Source organism: Trifolium pratense, linkage group LG3 (assembly GCF_020283565.1).
Source record: "Trifolium pratense cultivar HEN17-A07 linkage group LG3, ARS_RC_1.1, whole genome shotgun sequence".
Taxonomy (NCBI): Eukaryota; Viridiplantae; Streptophyta; class Magnoliopsida; order Fabales; family Fabaceae; genus Trifolium; species Trifolium pratense.
This window is the reverse complement of record NC_060061.1, coordinates 15,418,636-15,438,765: the sequence shown is the minus strand read 5'-3', so window position 1 is coordinate 15,438,765 and position 20,130 is coordinate 15,418,636. Positions and strand designations below refer to the sequence as shown.

Below are 20,130 nucleotides of genomic sequence, written 5' to 3'. Positions count from 1 at the left end.
AGTTTGGGTTTTCCCAAACTCATCTCAAATTTGAGCGGGGATAAAAATGATAACCCCAAATCCATACCCAACGGGGATCGGGTATCCCATCGGGTTTCGGGTATACCATTACGCCTCTTTTCACATGAATTTAGATTATATTTTAGTATTTTTTTATTAAAAAAAAGTTAAATGTCCAAAATTATTTTCTCTCAATAATATTTTTTTAAATAAAGAAAAAAAAAATAGAGAAAATGATTTGTTTAATACTCAAATTAAAATAAAAAATAAATATATGAATGTAATTTAAGAGATTGTTTAAACGTTTCTAATTTAAAAGAGATGAAATCTAATTTTTAGTATAAGTGAGACGGGTTCGGAGTGAGTATCAATGTACTCATTACCCGCCTCAAACTCATCTTTTGAAATCGGAAAAAACCCAAACTCAAACCCAGTCAACTCGGGTTTTCCCCATCAAAACGGGTATGATTTGGGTGGGTATCCGCGGGTATAAGTTTTATTGTCATTAAGAGAATCCTTGAAATATTTGAACCTCTTCTCTTTCTCAAATTCATCAGGGTATTCGTATTCTCCTTTTTCTAGAAACAATCGGCACCAGAGTTTGAAAGCTTCTCTGGCTTCTCCGTCGTCTACAAAAAAAAATTTTAAGCACATAAGAAACAAAAATAGACAAACCAGCAGACACCACTATGACCAACATTGCATCCACTTCCAATTTCCAAAATTACCAACACCGACAACCGCCAACAACCATGACTTCCTCCACATCTGATAACCAATTTAACCACCAATGACCACAACTCCGATCACTATTATATCAATTCAAAAAGAAAACTACCTTGAACATGACCTTAAGCAGCAATTCGGCTCTATCAGACTAGTCCATAGACAAATAGGCCAATATTTCAATTACATGAATACCTAAAACTTGTTTCAAGATCAAACAATTTTACCTCTAAGGGTGCTAAAAAAAAGCAGTTCTTAGATTCCAGATGAACTGGGTTCATCCCATCACTATTATTACTTTTTTTGCATTAAAAAAAAAAGTAATTTTTTTTATGGAATGAAGCAATTTTTCATGAATTAATTAGGGTCTTGCTAACTAGTGTCCTGCCTTGAACGAGACACCGATTAGGGAAACAAAAATGGAAAGAAAAGTAATGTATGATACTCATTGTGGTATCATCATTGGAGATGCTCTAAGCTCGTGGAGACGAAATCTAACTTAATCCTTAATATTTTTATATTGAGGATAAACTAGTTTCGTTTCGTTTTAACCTCGTTTTAAAAATCAAGAACAGCGGATACAACAAAGTTAGGCACCTCATTTGGTGCACCGTAACGTGGAGCTTCTGGTTCTTGAGAAACAACATTATTTTTAAAGGAGGAGCAACTAGCATGGATGCTTTGATGACAAAAATCAAGTTTTTCTCTTGGCAATGGTTTATGAGGACACAATTCTTGTTATACTTTTTATAATTGGTGCACTAAGCCACTAATCATCTAGCTTGTTTAGAAGGCATTTGATGCTCCTTGTATTTATAAGTTGAAGTAGGGGTGTCGCGGTTCAGTTTGGATCGGTTTTGTGGTAAAAATTTATCCGATCCAAAGTTAAAATTACTCGCGGTTCGGTTTTGGATCGCTAATTAAAAAAATCTAATCCAATCCGATCCAATTTTGTAAGGTTTAATTTGGATCGATTTTTGGATATCCAAATTACAAATAATTTATTTTTTTTGTAAACCAAAGGTATCCTCTGCGGGCAACTAATCCCCTCGAGGTAACTGAGATCCATTTAAGGGGTTGACCTCTCCTAACAAATGTTTCTCCTTACGCACCGGCCGGGGATCGAACTCCAAATCCAAATCCAAATTTGCATTGCTGTGGGTTTTAATTTTTTAGGTTTTAATTTTGAAGTTTTTTGAATAATTAGGAAGGAAAGAAAATTTCTGAGTTTCGATTTTATTGGTTTTTCCTAGATTTTTAAGATGGTGATTTTCATGAACTTTTTTTTTTGAACCAAACAAACTTATTGCATTTCATTAATTATCAAAAGTTCAATACATGAAGTAATAATCTCAAATCTATGGAAACTAGTCCAAGAATTGGCCGCCCTAGCTAAAGTGTGAGCAACCGAATTCACTTATCTCCTAATAAACTTAACTTTAAAGTTCACACATGATAGTATAACAAGGATAATTTCATTAACGATTGAAAGAAACTCTGAGTTGCCTCGCCGTTTGGTGATTTTCATGAACTTGAAGAAAAAATTCTATGTTTTTATGAATATGGTGATGAAGATGAAGAAGGACAAGGGGAAGAAGATGAAGAAAAGTAAAACAAATCTAGTGTTGGTGGTCCATTATTAGATGTTATAGATTTGCAAGATCCAAAGGTTTAGATTTTAAGAAAAAGATCAAATGGTTATAATTAAAAAATTTAATGAGGTCTATGATGGACCATTTACAGTGTTAGTTCATCTTATACATTTGGGGTTAAAGTTTAACGGAAAAGACCTTTTTGACTAACGGATATCTTTAAGGGACCAATCCGGAGGTTTTTTTCTTTTAAGGGACCATTATAAAACCTAAAATGTGCGACCATTTAACTAATTCAATAAATATAAAAAATAACTTTTATCTTATGTCTGGAACCATAACACAATTTCCCTTCGAGCAAATCAAATAAGAACCCTAGAAATACAAAACTGGTTGTATGACCCCAACTCTCTCGTTCATTTCCACTCCTCGGACGTGTAAATCGTTCATTTCAATTTCAAGGTATTTTCTCAACTTTTCATTTTCCAATTGTAATCTAAATCTACCCACCACTTTACTCAGATTTTATTTATTTGTTTTCTCAAATTCGTGTTCCGTTATATTCGTGTTCCGAGCAAAACAAATAAGAACCCTAGAAATACAAAACTGGTTGTATGACCCCGAATCTCTGTAAACCTTACTCTACCGTTCTTTTCCACTCCTCGTACGTGTAAATCGTTCATTTCAATTTCAAGGTATTTTCTCAACTTTTCATTTTCCACTTTACTCAGATTTTATTTATTTGTTCTCAAATTCGTGTTCCGTTATATTGCTGAAAATGTTTCCATAATGTTTTTCTTAGGTACTTGTAGTCTCAATATTGATGTTTAATTTAGCGCATGATATAATGATTCCACCCAACACCAAGAGAGCAAAGCATGATGATAATGATAATGAAGAAGATAGACTCAGTGACTTACCCGATTGTGTTCTCCTTCATATTTTGTCATTTTTGAATTCCAAACACGCCGTTCAAACTTGCATTTTGTCCCCAAGATGGAAGAATCTTTGGAAATATATTCCTACCCTTAAATTGCATTCCTCTGAATTTAGAACCGCAAAGAAATTAGGCATGTTTGTGACTAAGATTTTGACTCTTCGTGATACCTCAACTGCACTGCACGCTCTCAATTTTAAGCGTATAGCCAGTTTTGAGCCTCAACGGACTCTCAAAGAGATTGTGAACTATGCTTGTTCCCATAATACCCAGCTCAAACGATTAGGAATCTCCGTTAAAGGTGATATTGGTATCATTTTGCCTCGCATTTCTTCATGTCAGGCTCTTACATCTCTTAAGCTCGCTGTTTATGGTAAAGGTGTATCTAATTGTGAAAGAACATTATTTCCAAAACACCTGAATTTTCCAGCATTGACTAGCTTGGATCTATCTAATTTTGCCTTTTGCGCAAATGACAATGCTGATAATGCCGAACCATTTTCATCCTTTAGCAGACTGAATAATTTGATCATTTCTAGATGTAGCGTAAGGGATGCTTCAATTCTAACCATATCAAGTGCGACCATTGTACATTTAACTATGTGTGGTAATAGCTCATCTGACTTTACCAAAATCGAGCTATCCGCTCCAAGTCTTGATACCATTACTTTTTATGGTACTCCTAGTCAGAGACTGTATGGAAGCAGTCTTTCTTCAGTTAAACAAGTAAATATTGATGAAGACATATTTATAAGAATTGGGGAGCCTCATTTGATTCTATTAAGCTGGCTGCAAGACCTGGATAATATAAAATCATTGACAGTCACTGCAGGCATTCTTCAGGTACTTGAACTTGCCATGTTTCGAGGTTTCATGTTTACTTTCTTCTTAAGATACTGTTTTTTTTTTCTTTCCAAATTTTGTCAAAAATCAAGTGGCTTGCATCAAACTAATCTTAATTCTCCCTAATTGCGTAGATTCTTTCCTTAGTTCCTGATTTATTCAACATTAAACTCCCTTCCTTGCATCACTTGAAGTCACTGAAAGTAAAACTGAAACCACACCCTCATGGATTATCATCTTATATAAGGAAAGAAGTTGTGTATAAATACAAGTCGCGTAAAGAAGCTCACAAGATACGTCTCAAAGAAGCAGATGAACCATATGTAATCATACCTGAGGGGATAGTAGACTTCTTGCTTCAAAACTCACCATCTGCAGAAGTTGGCATCATCCATTACATGAGTAAGGAGTCCGCAGGAAATTATCCAGTCGGTTGAAATGGACCTCCAAACTAAGGTACATTATTCATTGTAGTTGATCTTGTGATTTGCTTTCGTTGATACGTCATTTGTTTAGTCAATGACTTATTGTGAAAGAGAAGGACTATCCATTAAAATTGGAAACAAATGAAACTACAAACCCCCATTTTCTTAAACGAAAAATAAAGTTAACTTTGTTTTAGTTGTGTGATACTATTCATAATATGCCTACTGCCTAGAGTGTTTTTGGAAAACATCTTATGATATTCAGTACCTTTCATATTCAATTGTTGTTTATGTTTCCTTTGTTTTAGCTCTTGTAAAGTTTTTTGAGTTGATAGATTTTGCTTTGATACTGTTACTTGTTAGGCTTTTGATACATCATCAATTGAAGATATAGTTGAGAAGAGTCAACACAACACCCAACCTCAAAGATAATGGGCTTTGAAGAGTGCACATCAAAAAACAAAAACAGTATTGCCTTACAAGTTACAATGCCTTCTGTGTCAACCTTTCTTTTGGATTTTAGTTCAAAGTATGCCCTGGGAGATTAGATATCAGATAAGTGACTGAATATATCAGTTTGCCGAGTGCTGACTATACTGACCTTGGACGATTTGACATGCAACTGATCATTCAGATGAATTCTTTTTGAGATTGGCGAGATTGTTCCATCTGATAGTCTCCAATTTAATTATATACTAGTCCCGTTGGCCATTTAATTATATACTAGTCCCGTTGTATTGGTCTGTCTCTGTATGAACAGGTGTGTTGTTTTGTTTTTGGAAGCCTAAATGAATCATTTAGTTGTTACTAGATATTTTTATCGATCATTTCTTTGGTTTTTTATATATTCTGTTTTCTGATCTTGACAACTCATGTTTTTTGTTGATCTCACTCGTACTAATGTTGAACCCTGCATTTATTCATATTTTCTTGATATGATATTGTTTCTGATGGAATGTGAGGGGCTGAAATAAAAAACTATAGCTGTGATTTTTATTAGCACTAAAGCTTCTCCCAATAACTCAAGTTGGGGTAACTCAGTGAACTTGGGGATGATTTTGGAGGGCTTTTTTAAAATACTTTCCCATTTGGTTATCATTCTCCAATGCTCAAAACTCACCTCAACGTTATCTCAATTCCCACAACACCGCACGTGCGCAAGTTGGTGTTGCAAACATTACTTGGGACAACACAGTTGCTCCCTATGCTTTGAACTATGCAAATTCAAGAAATCAATGATTGTAATTTGACTCACTCAACTGGACCTTATGGTGAGAATCTTGCCAAAGGATCTAGTGTTACATTCACTGGCGTTGCTGCAGTAAATTTGTGGGTTAATGAGGAACAATACATGATTATAACATTAATTAATGCATTAATAGAGGACAATGCTTGCATTATGCTCAAGTTGTTTCGCGTAACTCTGGTCGTTTAGGGTGTGCAAGGGTACAATGCACTAATGGATGGTGGTTTGCCACTTTTATATATTTGGTTAGGTATTTATCATGGCATTATAATGTCATGCAATACAAAATGAAATTATATTTCATTGTTATTTTTGGTAAGTTTTTGAATAATCTCTATATGTGTCGTCCTTTTTGACAAATCAAGTACTGATACTTTATGTACTTTAGAATTGGTATATCAATTTTAGTGCTCCAATTGTTGGGCCACATTGTTAATTTTAGTGCTCCAAAATGCTGTGTATCTATGTTTTCTTTTTAATTATGAACATGATGTGCAGATAAGCCAAAGTATTCATTTTCTAACTTCGATATAAATTAGTTCCAATTTCTCAATTCAATAACCACTTTCACTTGCGTTTAAAGAGTTGCTAGCTTATTAGCTAATGCTCTTTTATCCACCAGAAGGAATTCCAGAATAATTACCATTTCGTATCAATTTATTTAAAATAATAATTAAGTAAACAAATTTTTTATGGGGCTGTTTTCATTTCTAAAGTTAATAATGTTCCAGACCGGACAAAAACCATCATTGTGTCCCTATGACACATACAAGTGAATCCCTTGATTAAATTGCCACCCTTTAACCATCATTGATCGGTGCTCTGCAAATCATGCCAAAATTTATGCAACTGTGAAACTGTTTTGTGCACCGGTCTCATTACACATTACACGTCAGCTATAAAAGGATTGCTACCTATGGTGAAAGTTATATTATTCGGAAAACTGTGTCTGAAGACCTATAATTTTATAGGATATAACTTGTGTACAAATTTTCAGAGTCCCTTTAAGTCTTAGACAGAGACTTGAGGAAGCTTCTAGACTGGTTTTTGCTCAGAGTGAGTAGAAGAAGGTTGAAATATTGAAAAAGATGAGATCAATCCAAGTGGTTATTATGATTCAGAACACACCAAAAAATTAGAGACTGGAAAGAACTGCTTGATTTTCAATGTAAAGGTCCTACTTTGGTTCCTCTGACTTCTGATGAACATGATGATCGACTCACTCAATGGTCTAATCCATCACCTCAATACTCTTCAAACTTCAGGTACTTCATTTATCTTCATTCCATACTAATTATTGATTGATTGTTGTATTGGATTTGATATATGACAGAAATATTGTTTATAAGTCGTGAATGTTCAATACCGTATGAGTTGGATTCTTGGCTCTGAATTAGATTCAATCTAAATTCTAAGATAATATCTTAATCTACTTGTCTATCTTAAATCCTTTGGATTATTTGTTATTGGATCGCTCAATCTCGTCACGAGCTCCAGGTGTCATGTACCTGAGTGAAGTGTGTTGAAGAGTATGTGATATGACCTAAAAAGTGTGTAGGTGGACCAATGTTAAAAAAATTGTCGGTCCCAGTTCAACCGGTTAAACTAATCGGTTTGATTTAGTTTTTAAAACATAGGTTGCATCTTGAGCAGGATTATAATGCAAGAGTATATTGAGGAGATGGAAAAGTTGGCGTATAAGTTGCTGGAACTTGTAACTTTGAGCTTAGGTGTTGAAGCAAAGTTTGAAGAATTCTTTAAGGATCAAACTAGCATCATTAGATTCGATCACTATCCTCCATGCCCTTACCCTCAACTAGCTCTTGGCGTTGGACGGAACAAAGATGCTGGTGCCGTAACTATTCTTGCCCAAGATGAGGTTGAAGGTCTTGAAGTGAAGCGTAAAACAGATCAACAGTGGGTTCTTGTGAAACCTACCCAGGATGCTTATATTATCAACGTTGGTGCTATCATTCAGGTACTTTAGGCCTAATACATACTATGTTTGTTATTTGCCACTTTTATGAATTGTTTGTCTTAGAGGATTTAAAAGATATTGTTAGTGTAAACCAATTTTACACGGACATTCAATGATCATATATTATTTTGACATGACATGTCACTCCACTATTATAACTATATTTTAAAATTGAAGATATGGCAGTGTAATATATAGAGGTCTCCCATTAGATGTCAGTGTAACGGAGACTATTAAACTGTTAACTAGTAGATATATGTTTGTATTTGATTAATGGAATTATTTTGTTGGTGCAGGTTTGGAGCAATGATGCCTATGAGATTGAGAGTGATGGTAAACTCTGAGAAAGAAAGGTTTTCAATACCTTTCTTTTTACTTTCCTGCACATGACACTGAAGTCAAGCCTTTGGAGGAGTTGTTAAACGATGAAATCCCTTCAAAATATAGACCATACAACTGGGGAAAGTTTCTTGTGGAGAAAAAGTATCACATAGTACTAGTAAAAGTATCACATAGCTTGCATGTAAATAAATTTATGACTTGTAACATTGAAAACCGTACTTCATCATTCAAGTAATGATAAAGAACTATAGTTGCTTTGTAGTCTGCATAACCAACGACCTTGTTCATTGTTTGTGATTTGCATTTTCTTTTACTCTTTCTGTTACTAGTTGTTGTTCTAACACTTATTCTGTTTTATGTTTGTTTAGGTACTTGTATTTGAATAATGAATGTCTACTTCAGCAAATGAGGTAATGATTTCACCAAAGATTAAGAGACTAAGGCATGATGATAATGAAGACAGATTGAGTGAATTACCTGACGGTGTTCTCATTCACATTTTGTCATTTTAAATACCACACATTCGTTCAAACTTGTGTTTTATCCACATAATGGAAACATCTTTGAAAAAATATTCCCACCCTTAAACTTGTGTTTTGACAATATTTGTGTCTTCATGATGCCTCAACTACACTTCATGCTTTCAATCTTAAGCGCAATGGTAGCATTGGATCTCGCCTATTTAAAAGGGTTGCAAACTAAGTTTTATCCCATAATGTCAAGCTCCATCATTTAGGAATTGATGTCAAATGTATGACATTCTTGCCTTGCATTTCTTCATCACTCTACCATCACTGAACCTATTTGTTGCACCTAGAATATTTTTCCTTTCTGGCTAGTGACGATGGCCCGATTAATCCCTTTTTGGGATTTAAAAGTTTAACTAGTTTGATCCTTCGCAATTGTAATGAATGGTGAACACGAGTCCTTAGCATACCAAATGTGATGCGTATCAATTTAACCGTGCATGATAGTTCCATACTCATTTCCAAACTTCAGTTATCTGCTCCCAGTCTTTGTACATTTACATTTACTGGCACTCCTTCATATTAACTGTGGTATCGGTGTTTCTTCTGTTAAACAAGTAAACATCAATGCTTTTCCAAGTCATGAGAATTGCTCTTTATGCTTATTACGCTTTCTGCTAGATCTTGATAGTGTACAGTTATTGACACTCTGCCAGTACTCTTCATGTACCTTAACTTGACATGTTTTGAGGCTTTAATTTTACTTTCTTGTTAAGATGCTTTTTTTTTTTTGGTTTCTAAATTTTGTCTAGAATATTTTGACTTGTGTTAGACTGATTTATAAATAAAAGCATAATTTAGGAACTCTATTGTTCCTTTTAATTCATTTTGAGTTTCCTTTGTTTTAATTTCTTGATTATTTTGAAATATGCATGCTTCCTAGAGTCTTTGTGCAAAATATTTATAAGAATTGCTTGTCAAATTAGTGGTCATGGTTTGATTCACCAAAGAAAACGAAACCAAATGGTTTAATTGCAGTTTTGATCCCCTTATTTGTCGATTTCTGAATTTTGGTCCCCACATTTTAAATTTCCCAATTTTGGCCTCTCATTTTTTTCAATTTCTGAAATTGGACTCAAACACTTAAAATTATGCATACATGACATATTTTGATATGATGTGGCAGCAAATGGACCAATCAATTGTTGGTAATTCTTCCTTTTTGTTGGTCAAATAGTTTAGTCTCTAAACTAATGCATTTTGTTGGAACCCTAGAAAACTGGTTCTATGAACCACTGTTTGTAGACCTCACCTCACTTCACCGTTTCTATCCCGTACGAAATAGAGCGAAGTGTTTGCTTGGATGTGTAAATCGGCAATTTCAAAGTATGTAATCTAGCACCTCTTTCCACCGTTCCTATCCATTTTCCCAATTGCAATCTAGTATGACTTTGATGAGATTTGAAAGCTCGCCGTAGATTTGATTCTCTTTGTAATTGTAACTCAAATTCCTGATCCGTTGTATAATATTGCAGAAAATGATTCCACATTGTTTTTCCCTTTTATGCTTGTGTAGGTACCAGTAGTTATCTGAGTTGTAATGTATTCCTACCCTTATATTGCATTCCTCAGAATTCTCCAATGCAAAAAAATTAGCCATATTTGTGACTAAGATTTTGAATCTTCGTGATACCACACCTTCACTGCACACTCTCGATTTTGAGCGTATGTGCAGTTTTGAGCCTCAACGGACTCTCAAAGAGATTGTAAACTATGCTTGTTCCCATAATACCCAACTCAAGCAATTAGGAATCCGTGTTAAAGGTGGTAGTAGTATCATTTTTCCTCGCATTTCTTCATGCCAGGCTCTTACGTCTCTTAAGCTTTATGTTTACCCTAAAGGTCTTTATATTAATGGGAAAAGAACATTATTTCCAAAATATCTGAATTTGCCAGCATTGACTAGCTTGGATCTAACTTATTTCACATTTTGTGCTAGTGACAATGCTGATCATGCCGAACCCTTTTCATCATTTAACAGCTTAAATAATTTGATCATTTCTAGTTGTACTGTAATGGATGCCCCAATTCTAAGAATATCAAGTGCAACCCTTGTCAATTTAATCATGTCTTATAATTCACCTGACTTTACCAAAATCGAGCTATCTGCTCCAAGTCTTTATACCATTACTTTTGATGGTATTCCTTATCAGAGACTGAGTGGAAGCAGTCTTTCTTCAGTCAAACAAGTAAAGATTGATGCAGACATATCTACAAGATTTGAGGAGTTTTCTTTGATTCTATTCAACTGGCTGCAGGAACTTGATAATATAAAATCATTGACAGTCACTGCAAGTACTCTTCAGGTACCTTAACTTGCCATGTTTTGAGGTTTCTTTACTTTCTTATTAGGATGCTTATTTATTTCATTTAAAAATTTGTCAAAAATCAACTGGCTTGCATCAAACTAATCATAATTCTCCCTAATTGCTCAGATTCTATCCTTAGTTCCTGATTTATTCAACGTTAAACTCCCTTCATTGTTGTGTAACTTGAAGACACTGAAAGTAAAACTGAAATCACTCCCTTTTCGATTACATCTTATATCGGAATTGGCCATGTTTAAGAACAAGTCACATAAAGAAATTCACAAGAGGCCTGAAGCAAGTGCTGAACCGTTTTTCACCATACCTGAGGGGATAGTAGACATCTTATTTCAAAACTCACCATCTAGAGAAATTGACATCACCGATTACAGGAGTCCACATCAAATTGTGCAGTGGGTTGAAATCGACCTCAAAACTGTGGTACATTATTCTTTATACTTTATCTTGTGATTTGCTTTAATTGATATGACATTTATTTAGTCAGTGACTTATTCTTGAAGAGGACTATCGATTAAAAATAGGAAGCAAATGAAACTTCAAACCCACAAAGAGGCCACAATTTTGTGGCCTTCATTCATAACTTAGGCACTCTAGAGTGAACAAAAATTAAAGTTTCTCTTGTTTTAGTTGTGTGATACTTTTGAAATATGCCTACAGTCTAGAGTGTTTCCTTTATTTTATTTTATGAGATTGAGTATCTTTCATATTCAATTATTGTTTATGTTTCCTTTATTTTAACTCTAATTAAGTTTTTTGAATTGATAAATTTTGCTTTGACTATTGATACTGTTAGTTCTTGGACTTTAGATAGATCATCAATGGAGGATATAGATGAGAAGAGTCAACATAACTGCTACTCTTCTGTGTCAACCTTTGTTTTTGGATAACTGACTGAAAATATCAGTTTGTTGAATGCCTGACTATGTTGATTGTGTTGTACGATTTGACATGGAACTGATCAATCACATGAAGTCTTTTTGTGATCAACGCGATTATTTTATCTGATAGTCTCTGATTTAAAGCTATTTCCAATATACTCATGGACCAACCTGCTTAGAGTATGTGTCTTCGCCATTTAGTTATGTACGAACCTTGTACTAGTTTCGTTGTATTGGTGCATGTCTTTGTATGAACGGGTTTGTTTTTTGTTTTTGGAGCCTAGATGAATCATTTAGTTGTTACTCCACTAGATATTCATAAATTTTCTTTGGTTTCGATGTTAAGGATTGTGGTTTTCCATGTTTCTGATACAATTTTATAATTGATATTTATTACCCAACCCTCAAGGAAAGTGAGTCATTAATTACCATTTTTATTGCTTAAAGTATCTGTATGTATGCTTTTGGAATCATTTTCACAATCACCTTCAGGTTTGCAATGTCTTATGCCAATTTTTGTCATTCTCACTTTCACAAGACAATGATAAGTTAATCTTCAAATTTATCATATTATGTCTCTCTAGTTAAAAATTGTATTCCAACTAACACTCTTACTACTACTATGAGTACATGAAACTACCACCGTCACTGCCAAGCACCACTCTGATGTCGCCGATGATCACTCCATTCAACTACAATCATCAATATGACCACCACTCTGACCAACCTTGCATCCACCTCCAATTTCCAAAATTACCAACACCGACAATGACCACTACTTCATCCACATCTGATAACCAATTTAACCACCATTGACCATAACTCGGGTCACTATTACCATCAACCACCATCAATTAAAAAAGAAAACTGCCTTGAACATGACCTTAACCAATTCGGCTCTATCAAACTAGTCCATCGAGAAATTGGCCAATATTTCAATTACTCAAGTAAGCCCAAAGATTTTTAAAAAAAGAAGTTTAAAGGAGATGCACCGACGGTGTAAAATAATTTTACACGGTCATCCAATAAGAAACAACCAATCTTCCATTTCATATGAAGAAAGTAGGGTGACGTGATGGAATACATGGTTGTCATTGGTTGACAAAAAAAACCACCCAACAATAAAATATACAGAGCTTCTAGGGTACATTGGAATAATTCGAATGTACCAGTACATTAAGTCGTTAAATTGATAAATTAACGATTATTTTTATGAATTAAGCTGATTATTGTATAGTCCGCTCATGGCGATGAAGTTGGAGAGCCCCTTCAAAACTAAAACCGTAGGAGAAATTAGACTTATAATACTTGTTAGGACTAGGTCTAATTATACACTTATGTGCACCACACGGAAATTATGTTTAAAAACAAGAGAGATTATGTTTTATATTAAATAGATTTGTCTCAAAGATTTGAAGGCTTATATTTCTTTAATATATAGCTTAATTCTCTGTTAGAAGACGCACCAATTGGAAACAGAGAATTAAGCTCTATATATTTATAGAAATATAAGCCTTCAAATCTTTGAAGAAAATCTGTTTAATATAAAACATAATCGCCCTTGTGTTTAAACATAATTCTGACAAACTTGAAATGATAAACCATCAACAGTTTCGTGAAGTGACCTATTGTGTAGGTCAATTATTCATGTACCTAGTAACCATGTTAGCTTCTAGAGTCCGCTTAAAAGGATGCACTTTTATTGTGAAGCAAAGATGACTACTTGTTATCCATGGATTGCTCTCACCATACAGCTCAGTTTTACTGCTATTCTTGTGGGCGTTGCTATAGGGTTAAGACGCCGCTTTATTTGGAACATTTTTACTCTATTCATAAACTCTGCCCTTTATGCTTGATATCAATTATACTAACCGGCTTTATGCTTGATAACAATGTAGCCGAAATTGGAACTATTACTATTGCTGTTGTTCTTTCAGTCTTTGTATTTTTTGCTGGTATGTTTAAATCGGTGAGAAACTTAAGCAAAAAGATGCATGAATGCACTTTTATTGTGATCTATTGTGCATGTCAACTATTCACGTACTTAGTAATCATAACAGAAATTGTGAGTCAAAAGTCAACTCCACATGTTACAAGCTATTAGGGGTCTTGAAGTTAAAAAAGGCGAGCAACTTGTCAACAACGTTTGGGAAGCAACATATCAGTTTCGTGAAGTTGCAGTAAAGGAGATTTCAAACAAGAAAGAAGCGTTGAATGAAATCGAAGCATACGCTAAAAAGGTTGGACAAAATATCATAACTTTTTATGGTTGTTCTGTACAGCTGGATAATAAGGTACAACTTGTCCTCGAAAGAGGAGAATGCTCTCTCCCTGAGTTTTTCGAATTTGTTCGGGCTCGTCGTGTTTCTTTTATGACTAAATCAAAATAAGATTTTATGAGGTGCCTCAGTTTCAAATGTTTCAAATGGGAGATAATGGTTTCCCATCTCCCTTACTCCTTAGACTGATAAGGTAGTAACTTTATTAGATTTTAATTTATATTTTGATTCTTAATTAATTAGTTTTAATCTACGGAGGCATATTATGTGGCGTTGAATCACTATGGAAAAAATAACCTTAAAGCATGAATTTTTAGCACAATTTGTTGTTTTTCAAAGTGCATAGTCGTCGTTAGAGTTGTAGCTATCATTAAATATTTTCCTAAAAAATAGCACAATTTGTTGTTTTCCAAAGTGCATTTGTTGTTCGAATTTGTTTAAAACCATAGTTTTAAAAATCGGACCGGACCGGCCGGTCTGACCGGGAACCGGTGGGGTGACCGGCTCGGTTAGCATGCAGAACCGGTTCTGCTTTAAAACCGTCGAAAACCGCTGTGACCCGGCCGGGTTGATGGATGAACCGGGAATCGGGTTAACCCGCACGCGTGAACCGGACCGGTTTGAAGAGGAAATCAATTATTTCAAAAAAATGTAAACATGTTGTATATGAGAGTTGAACTCAGGTCATTTGGATATAGGAGCATCACTACTACCACTAGGCCACTCACATTTATGTGATATTCTAAATAACTGAAATATATTTAATACTACTATACTACTATATTAGTTATAAAACATCATGGCATGTATTAATAAATACATTGATCATTTTTTTCCTTATTATTTTTAATTTAATATATATTCACTGTTTTATTTTAATATAAAATATTAAATTATGTATTTTTTTTTTTTGGACTTATAAATTTTGTTGTTCTAATTAAAAATTATGATATGATAATACTTTTATTGACTAAATTATAATATTATACGGATAGATATGTGAATCAAAATATAAATAATGATGAAATGAAAAGCTTTTGTGTTTTTTTTTTAAAATATATGAAATTTTATTGAAAGAAGTTTTTTTTTATTAAATTTTATTGTTATGAAATTCAAGTTAATATATTTAAATTTGTTATAAAAGCCGGGTCAATAGTCATGCGGTCTGACCAGTGACCCACTGGTTTGACCAGTGAACCAGTGACCCAGTGCTTTGACCGGGTCGATCACCGGTCCGGGTTTTAAAACATTGTTTAAAACAATTCACGCTCACATCTCTTCAATTCTTCTTTCCTAAAGAATAGCAAACATGAATTGTTTTAAGCAATCCTTTAGTATTCTAACTCTTCTCCCTTCTCACGCGTGCCCTTTCCCTCTCCCAATTATAATTAAATTAAGTAACTCTTGCAACAATAAGCTTGATACTAAAGGTAATTCTTGGTTTATAGCTTGATAATTTGTAATTATTTTCCTTTCTCTCTCTATATATCTTTCATTATTTTCTTTATTATTGACCTGATGACTTATTTGCACTTGTTATTATGCAGGACATTGGCTTATTTTCCTAGTAATCATTTTTGTTTCTGAAAACTGCTCAAAAGGATGCATTTTTTGAGCGAAGCCAATAAAAAGATGCAACAATGTTTAGCTTTCTATCCGGCGCGCAGATTAGAAAAGCCGACTCAAACCATATTTCTATTTTTTACGATCGAACAAAGTAAAACTACACAACAGCTCTAAAAAATGGAGAACTAAAATCGACGGAGCCCACCATAATCTTTGGAATGTCGTTGCCAACGTAGCAAACCAGAACTAGGCACCAGCAAAGCATGATGAAACCGAGACAAGAGACTTGATTCGCTTCATAAAAAACGCTTATGAACATTGCGGCCGTGCTCAAATCGGAGAATACGGGTATAAAAATAGTGGATATACCATGTCGAAGACTGTTCTTTCTACATATATGGCATGTGCGGGAGACATGATTGCTAGTTTGTTTAAGAATAATGCGTTTGCGTAAACTTAATGATTCAAAGTAATTATTTTTCTTTCATTATATTTATTTATTATATTTCAAAAGTTTAATAATAAAGTTGTGACACGTTTTGTTTGCCTACTAATTTTTTGATTTATGTTGTTTAAAATAAATAAAACATAATTGCAACTTTAAAAAATCAAAACCCTCGCCTTTTTTAGAAACGCTCCATCAAACTCAACTCAACTCTCGTATAGGGTTACATCGGTTCCCTCTCGTCTAACCTCCATCAAACTCAACTCAACTCTCGTCTAGGGTTACATCTGTTCCCTTTTGTTTAACTCAACTCTCGTCCAGGAACAAATTGTTTTAAGCTGCTCATAAGGTTTTAATTTGTGGATTTCACTTTGTTCTGGCCTTCTGTGTTGTTAATTTGCTACGTATCTTTTTGAGTCAATTTTAAATTTATACTTATTTGCTTATGTAACAATACATCTAAATACTTCAATTTATCTAAGTACTTTTTTATGTACATATCCAAACGTAAAAAATTTATTGAATATAAGCTCTTGTAAGCTCTAATACTATAAGCATTTGTATAAATTGTTTATTCAAACGAGACTTTAGTTTATTCTCATCGTAATCAAGAGCAACAGAATTATAAAAATAGCTGTAAGAAAACAAAAATGTAAAAGAAACAAAAAGAAAAAATGAAATAAATAAATTGTGCAACACGTGGGAATAGGTCAGGCCGGCCTACATGGCCAGATCAGCCTATTTCGTTAATTAGAGCAGAGCAAGACTTTTTTATAAGCTTATTTAGTTAAATAGGTCAGGCTGGAAGCCATTAAAAAAGTCTTTTAGCCTATTAGGCCGGCCTATTTAGGTTAATATAAATAATATTTTTATTACTATTATTATTTATATATTAAAATTTGTACTTTCATTAAATTATAAATTTATTAACTTTTTCGGTAGTTTAAGTTTATTAATCTACATTAGTTTTTCACATATATAAATGTATTATTATAAACTAAAATTGAAATATGATGACATATATATAATTAAAGTCTCTAAAATATCATGTTAAATATCAAAAGGACATTAGTTTATTAGTTCATAAGTATATTTAAAAATAAATATACTTAGCTGGGAGCAGCATCGGCAACTCGGGTGCCTCCGGATTTGGGGGTTTAATTCGTAACTCAGATGGAGCTTGGGTCCATGGCTTCTCGGGGAACATTGGTTTTTCTAACATCTTGCATGCCGAACTCATGGCTCTTTACCATGGTCTACTCCTAGCTTGGGAGCTAAACATCAAAGACTTGCAGTGTTATTCCGACTCCGCGACTGCTATCAAATTGATTACCGAACCTGTTGACAAGTGGCATCACTATGCAGCTATTATCCTTACTATCAAGGACATCATCGCCAGAGATTGGAGAGTCGGAATTTCCCACACTTTGAGAGAGGGTAATGCTTGTGCAGACTACCTAGCTAAGCTTGGAGCTCGTAACAATGAAGTCTTGTCCATCATAGTCAGTCCACCTGTTGGATTAAATTTGCTCCTTCTTGCTGATGCAAGTGGGACTTGTTTTTGTAGATAGTTGTTTCTTTCCTTTTTGTTTTTTTCCCCATTGTACCAAAAAAATAAAAATAATAAATAAATATAATTATTTATTTAAATGTTAATGTTAAATAGGCTTTTAAACAGGCTAATATGCTACATAGGCTTTCAAAAGGTCAGACTTAGACCTAAAAAATAAGCCTATGATAAGTCATGGACCAGACTCAGACCTTTGATTTTTTGACGTGCGAGACTCGGACTTGACAAAGCTTAGCTCAGTCTAACCTATTTTCATCTCTTAAAAGTTAAGAGAGAGAGAGAGATAAAATTAAAATAAAATGAATGAATGGACTTTCTTAAGGCGGCTAGTCAGCGATCACCATATCATACCCACTTCACTTCAACACGACGGAGTGAAAAGACTGAAGAGGAATTAAGTCTTAATATTATTAAAATATATAATTTTTTTAATAAACTAATAATATATCCGATGAATTTTATCAAAACGTATATTTGTTCAATGACTAAACGTATATTTATTTAATAAACTAATAATATATCCAACCACTAAAGGCAGTCTTTGTTTAATACACAAATAAATATATATATCTAACAACCAAACGTAGCCTTTGTTTAATAAGTCTACCCTAGAATTTTCAGATTAATATAGTAGGTAAAAAACTCACAATAGTGAATAAAGGAAAGGATGCTCCGAGTTGCAGGTTAAAATCCAAACATTAAAAATAATCGACAATGAAAAAAAAGCGAAGAGTACCGATAAAAAATAGTACTCCAACATCCACATCAGTATAAGTTTGAGATGAAACGGATAGAGAGTATCTCCATAAAACACCCTGAATGGTTTTGAAAGCTTGTAGTCCAAACTTGTATAGCTTAGCGATTGACAAATTTGTGTTGTTAGTAGTAGTAGCGAACTTTATATTTTCGTTTACAATAACCTTTTTATTTACTTGCAATGCAACACGTTTCAATGAAGAGCAATTTAGAAAATCAAAATGTTTGTTTTAAAAAAATAGTTAACCATCGTACTTAATTAACGTTAGTTAATTTTGATCATGTTGAAAATTGTAGGGAATATGATTTTTGTTGTGGTATAAATATATAATAGATATTTGAATTTGTAAGTTTATTGCTATAGAGTTTGATGCTTGTGCATGTTAAAACTTGCCCTTATATGGATCATTTATAAAATAAAATAAAAACTTATATATCTTAATTAATTCGAGTTAGGGATGATATTTTACAGCATACATGGTACACTTTTTTTTTTGACACAACATACATGGTACACTCTTGTGAATAGTTTGGGTAAATATTTGGGGGCCAACATCGCCCCAGGTAGAACAACCAGAGGAAAATTCAGCCACATTATTGGAAAAATGCAAAATCGTCTTAGTGGCCGGAAACATCAATGTCTTAGTCTAGCCGGAAGACTTACTCTTTGCAAATATGTGCTCAGTTCCATTCCATACTTTCACATGCAGTATGCTAAACTACCGAAAACTTTGTGTGATGAGATGGAAAAAATTCAAAGAGGCTTCTTATGGGGTGACACGGACCAACCCGTAAACCTCATCTAATTAGCTGGAAAGTTTTGTTGTTTGCCTAAGGAGGATGGAGGTCTGGGACTGAGAAGCCCTCATTAGATAAATGAAGCATTCCTTATGAAAATGTTATGGAACATGATTAACAATCCTAACGATCTCTGGTGCAAAGTCCTCTATAGTAAGTACGACAGAGATAAAGACCTTCGGATTGCTATAAGTGTTCAACCTTATGATTCCCCATTGTGGAGAGCCTTAGCTGGTATTTGGGATCATTTCCAGAGACACAGTTTGGCGAGTGGGAAATGGTCATCATATTAATTTTTGGCTTGATAAATGGATGCCTGATGGACATTTTCTCATTAATAGCTCCACTCAACAAACCATTGACAGTACCATCATGGTAAAAGATGCTTTGACAGAATCGGGAGACTGAGATATCAATTTCCTCATGACTCATCTGCCGCAAACTATAGTTAACCAAGTGGTGGCCATTCCAACTCCTAAGATATCAGACGGGCCAGATTCTATTGGCTGGAGTGGAACTAATACCCGTCATTTTACTGTGCGAAGTGCCTATAATCTCCAACGGGAGCACAACCTTTCCATTGATGGTAATTGGAAAATATTGTGGAATTGGAAAGGACCACATAGAATCCAAACTTTCATGTGGATTGCTGCCCATGAGCGTCTCCTTACGAATTACCGCAGAAGTAAATGGGTCATTGGTGTATCTCCCACTTGCTCTATTTGCGGAAATGAAGATGAAACAATCCTTCATGTTTTGAGGGACTGTGCACAAGCAACCCAGATTTGGATAAGACTAATAGCTTCTAATAAAATTACTTCTTTTCTTTGACTTGCAGGGATTGAATATTCGACAATTTGAACAAGAGAGCAGGATAGAAAAAAAATAACGAATG

General features: G+C 34.1%; 3 protein-coding genes and 1 pseudogene across 5 annotated transcripts; all 4 read left to right on the top strand.

The window, feature by feature from the left end:
• The first annotated feature begins 2,645 nt into the window (after positions 1-2,645).
• On the top strand, positions 2,646-5,350 carry LOC123918102 (putative F-box/FBD/LRR-repeat protein At1g78760). Of its 3 annotated transcripts, none has more exons than XM_045970055.1 (4): positions 2,646-3,013; positions 3,121-4,098; positions 4,233-4,554; positions 4,887-5,350. In XM_045970055.1, the coding sequence occupies exons 2-3, from the start codon at positions 3,142-3,144 to the stop codon at positions 4,533-4,535; spliced, it is 1,260 nt and encodes a 419-aa protein (XP_045826011.1). In that variant the 5' UTR covers positions 2,646-3,013; positions 3,121-3,141; the 3' UTR covers positions 4,536-4,554; positions 4,887-5,350. The 3 variants fall into 3 exon arrangements, with proteins under 3 accessions (XP_045826011.1, XP_045826012.1, XP_045826010.1); XM_045970056.1 differs by having other exon boundaries at positions 2,655-2,780; positions 3,155-4,098; XM_045970054.1 differs by having other exon boundaries at positions 2,655-2,780.
• Positions 5,351-5,739: 389 nt separating this feature from the next.
• On the top strand, positions 5,740-8,349 carry LOC123914633 (annotated as a pseudogene).
• A 1,056-nt stretch (positions 8,350-9,405) lies between these two features.
• Positions 9,406-12,217, top strand: LOC123918103. The gene is made up of 3 exons (XM_045970058.1): positions 9,406-10,922; positions 11,052-11,363; positions 11,755-12,217. The coding sequence occupies exons 1-3, from the start codon at positions 10,284-10,286 to the stop codon at positions 11,776-11,778; spliced, it is 975 nt and encodes a 324-aa protein (XP_045826014.1). The 5' UTR covers positions 9,406-10,283; the 3' UTR covers positions 11,779-12,217.
• Positions 12,218-17,349: 5,132 nt separating this feature from the next.
• Positions 17,350-17,682, top strand: LOC123914632. Its single transcript, XM_045965829.1, has one exon. It carries the CDS (start codon positions 17,350-17,352, stop codon positions 17,680-17,682), a length of 333 nt encoding a protein of 110 aa, XP_045821785.1.
• The last annotated feature ends 2,448 nt before the right edge of the window (positions 17,683-20,130 follow it).